This window comes from Egretta garzetta, unplaced genomic scaffold (assembly GCF_000687185.1).
Source record: "Egretta garzetta isolate BGI_Z169 unplaced genomic scaffold, ASM68718v1 scaffold67, whole genome shotgun sequence".
Taxonomy (NCBI): Eukaryota; Metazoa; Chordata; class Aves; order Pelecaniformes; family Ardeidae; genus Egretta; species Egretta garzetta.
This window is the reverse complement of record NW_009260340.1, coordinates 20,511-24,938: the sequence shown is the minus strand read 5'-3', so window position 1 is coordinate 24,938 and position 4,428 is coordinate 20,511. Positions and strand designations below refer to the sequence as shown.

At 57.2% G+C, this 4,428-nt stretch overlaps 1 protein-coding gene across 1 annotated transcript in view; it reads right to left on the bottom strand.

The window, feature by feature from the left end:
• Nucleotides 1–4,428, bottom strand: part of TANGO6 (transport and golgi organization 6 homolog) — a 29,708-nt gene that overhangs the window by 10,409 nt on the left and 14,871 nt on the right. The window contains 2 exon segments of the mRNA XM_035898030.1: nt 2,999–3,500; nt 4,410–4,428. The exon segment at nt 4,410–4,428 is cut by the window's right edge and continues 12 nt beyond it. Coding sequence (XP_035753923.1) covers nt 2,999–3,500; nt 4,410–4,428 — 521 coding nt within the window.

The following is a 4,428-nucleotide window of genomic DNA, read 5'->3' as shown; positions in this document are numbered from 1 at the left end:
CCCGGTGCCCCCCCCAGCCCTGTGTTCTTTAGCTCTCCCTGTCTCTGCACCCGTTTGAATTTTCCAAGCCCAAGCCTTTCTCTAGCACAATTTCATATGAACCTTTTGTGTTTCTCTCTTGTTGCCACCCCACCCACCTTCCCGGTTGCCTTCCCAGCTCCTTCGCCATCACCCTGCCCGGGTGAGCGGGGTCAGCAGCGCCGGAGAACGGCTGGATGCACCCGGGATGCAGGAGGACCCAGGACTTCTGCCCCCCTGCCCACCTCCCTAGCATTGGCACGGCGCAGCTAATTTCCCAGCGTCGCAGCCCCCAGCCCCACGCTGGGGCTGCCTGGAGGCTCCGGCCCGGGCTTGGCGAGCTCACGCTGCCCATCCACCACAGCCCTGGGACAGGGCAATGGTTAAACCGCGGCGGCTGCTCTCAGCAGCAGAAGCCCCCGTGCCGTGGGATGGGAGCTGGGAAGCCAACTTGGGAGGGGTCTGAGAGGGAAGGTTGGGGTCGTGGAAACAACAGGGCAACACCAAGGGTTCACATGAAGTGGTGCTTGAGAAAGGCTTGGGCTTGGAAAAGTCATAGAATCGTCTAGGTTGGAAAAGACCTTTAAGATCATCAAGTCCAACCATTAGTCAAAAAGTCAAATAGATGCAACCAGAGACAGCGAGAGCTGAAGGGCACGTGGCTCCGGGGCTGCACACCACCGGCACACGGCACGGCAGCAACGGCCAGAGTCGAGCAGGGAGTTTAGCCCAGATAAACTTCATTATAACAAAAATGATGCCTGCCTGCATCCCCCGCAAGCTCAGGGGGCAAGCACAGCCCCTTCCCAGCCCCAGGCCGGGGTCGCCCCCAGCCACCTGCCCTTGCCCAGGATGGCTCCGCAGGGCTCCAGCCCCCAGCTGCCCCACAGCTCCCCGGGATCAGACACCACTGGCCCGCAGGCAGCCGACGCTGGGGCCGGGCCATTTACCACGCTGTGTCACTCAGCTTGTGATTTTATCACACTGCCTTTTTTTCCCACCCCCCCGCAAGCCCACAAGTATCCTGCCTGGCTGGCATCGGCCCTCTCAACACTTGGCATCGACACCTTTGATCCCACAGGCTTCCTGCTTTTCTAACAGATTGAAATGAGTGGCTTTATGTCCTCCGTGCCTTTGCAAGCTGCGCTGGCACCGCACCCGGCCACGCTGGGAAGGGGCTGGAGCGGGGTCGGTTCCTACGCCACAGGGGTGTTGCAAAAGAAGAGGAACCATTTTGCTCCTACTCTGGAAAACAAAGTACGAGGGGAACGAGGTTGCACCAAACCTCCACATTTCCAGCCTCCAGGGCACAGGCAACGCATTTCCTCATCGAGAGGCAGCCGAGCGCTGCCAGCGTTGTTAAGCACATCCCTACTGCAGGGAGGAGGGAGGCTGGCCGGGAAGGGCTGTGGAAAAGGCTTGGGCACCTTCTGGGCTGGTGAGTCCAGAAAAGAAAAGCCATCACACAGCAAGAAAGTAAAAAGCATCAGGACATCTGCTCTCACCAGAGTGACACACAAGCTGGATGGGTTGAAATTATATTTAATGCAAAAAAAAAAAAAAAAAAAACATTCTGAATAAAAAATGTATCAAAAGATGGCTCTGAGAAAAAAAAAAAGTTAAAAATAATACAGAAGGGAAAAATCGCCACCTTGATCCGGAAGGGAAAAAAAGCTGGAAAAATAAAACACCAGGGCATGTTTCTGTCTGACGCAGGAGGGGCGCATCCTTGGTGTACCACGGAAATCAAGTCAATCCCATGAAACTCAGTTGTGTGTGGGGGAGAAATGTAAATAAAACAAATTGTGCAACTGAGGGGGTCCACAGCAGCCGCCACTCCTGGGGTCTGGCTTTGGGAAGAGGGATCCCACTTGCTCCAACCCGGTTAGGCACAAAGCCAGGCTCCGGAGTGCCCACAGCAAGAACCAATGGCCCGGGGGAACCCTGGGCTGCAGGACCCCCTAAAACCAGCTCTGCAACTGCTGTCCCAGCGCTCCCCGAAACACAACCCCCAGGTGTGGCTTTTTTGCTGGGGTTTCTTTTTTAGTGGTGTTTTTTGGGGGGTTTTTTGGGTTTTGTTTTTTTTTTAGACTAGACTCACGGCTGGCCCCAGAAATCTGGCAAAATCCTTCCCCATTTCCCATCCCAACTTTTGACCCAGGGAGCGGAGCCGGCCCCGCATGGGTGGGTGGGATGGAGAGGCAGGGGGGGGAAAAGGAGGGCTGGCTGGCGCGCCGGGGTTTTTGCGGGCTCCGCAATGACACCGGCTGGGTCCCCTCTGCCACCGCAGAGCTCAGACAAAGACTCCTTTGTCCCAAAGAGAGAAGTGAGGAAACCTGCGCTAGCAGCGACCGCCTCTGCTCAGGCGGTCACAGTTAAGTGGCATAACCAGGTCACTGAGTTGAAAAAACCAAACAAAAACCATAGGATGAGGAAGTTAAAATACACCCATCAGCTGGGGAATCCCGTCTCGCCCTGGGCACCCAACAGCCTGCAGGGCTGCAGGACAGCCGGCCCCCTTCAGCGCTGCTGCAGCGTGGGCTCAGGGCGGACAGAAGTGCCAGATTTTAACGCTCCTTTTTGGTACCAGGTTCAAGGAGTCTCAGCTGGCCTTTGAAATTACAGTATTTAATAAATTTTGCGGCTGCCCGTTCATGAAGACACGGACAGCGCCGGCCGTAGGAGCACAGTTACGCTGACCCTGGTGACCGGACACCCCACTCGGTGCGGGCGTCTCAGCAGCAGAAGCCAGAGACAAGCCACGAATGGCCCATTTGGGGACAAGGGGTGAGCAGGACGCAGCAGCGGTACCGTGCTCGTCCAACTGGTGCCCCAGCTACCGCAGCTCCCGGAGGCGGCTGCCGAGACGTGCCAGAAAAGCCAGGCACCAACACCATGGACAGGCAGCAAGCACTCGCCCAAAAGGTCTGTCTTTAAGCTTTGTTAACCCGGGGAATAAATTTTGCTCAAAATAAAAGATGAGAAGCTGGTAAGTCAGAGTTCTGATTGACACACAGGCTACTCTCTTGGCTTTTAATACACAACCACGGACGCAAAAATGAAGATGTCTGCTGGGCTGCTCCCTCCTGTCTCTGCAGCTGACTCTGTCCTTCCTGCTGGCACTGCACGGGATGGTGTCTTGTTGAGACACTTGCAACTGAATCAGTGAACTGTGTTTCCTGGGGACGCTCTAGCCTTCTCCTGCTGTTTTTTAGCCACTGCCTCCTTAGAGCCCAGCGGCCCAGAGCTCGGTCTGCCACACACTCCAGCTGCCGATCCCCCAGGGCTGTGCCATGACCAACCTGAGCAATGTCTGTGAACACAGTGTCCGAGACGCTCTCGCACAGCGTGGCCACGAGCTGCAGGACCAACAGCTTCCTCCCCTGCCTGGCATGGTACTGCTCCAGCTCCAGGAGACTCCCTCCAGGCACCGCAGCCGAGTCGGAATCCTCCTTGTCCTCCGCAGCCACGCGAGTCAGCGCCTGCCAAGGAATGAAGCAGAGGGCACGGAGCGGCAATGGTTACACACACAAATCGGTGCCAGGAGCACTGTGGTCACCACGCCAGCGGTCCTGGGCACAGCATGTCGGTGTTACCCAGACCTCCACCCTGCTGTGAAGGGCTCCTCGTTACCTCCCCTCTTCCAGCCTTGTCCCCTTCCAGACACATACTTGTCACCAGGCCAAACCCTTGCAAACCTCCATCCCTGTGGACACCACACAGGGCACCACTGAGCACTCCAAGGCCCAAGCATCCTCTGGGCTGTGAGGCTTGCTGGGTCCCTGCTTGTACCCTTGCTTTCGGCAGCAGCTCCTTGCAAAGGCACCCACAATACCCCTCGACCCCTTCACAGAGCCCTTGCTGACTCCTCACACATCCAGGATCTTCCACTCGGTACATCAAGGCGGTCTCTGAGAGCTGCCCGTGGTTCCTGGGCGTCCTGCCTGTGTCACAGCAGTGTCCCTACACCCTGCGTGACTACAGGCTGGGGCTCTACCTGCCAGCAAGGGCACAGAAAGCACAGCCCAGCCCAGGCAAGGCCAGGAGGGAGTCGAAGGGGCTCAGAGCCAGGATCAAAGGAAGCAACAGGGATTATTCACAGCCCCAAACACACCATTGAACTTCAGACATGCTCCTGTGTTGAAAAGAGCCCATGGGGAATGAGGGTTAACCCCTTCAGGCACCAGGGTTGCCTCCCTCTCCCAGGCTCTCCCACCTGGCGCACAGCAGGACAGTTCCACCGCGTGCCATACCCCGGCTCAGCACCCCCAAGGGGAGCTCGGGAACATCAGGGGACAATCGGTCACCTCTGCCATCTGCCACACAGACCGCTTGGCCCAGGGAAACCGTTCCTACTGATGAGCCCCAAACAGAGACTCACATACCCTTACCTTCAGGCAGCGGATGAAG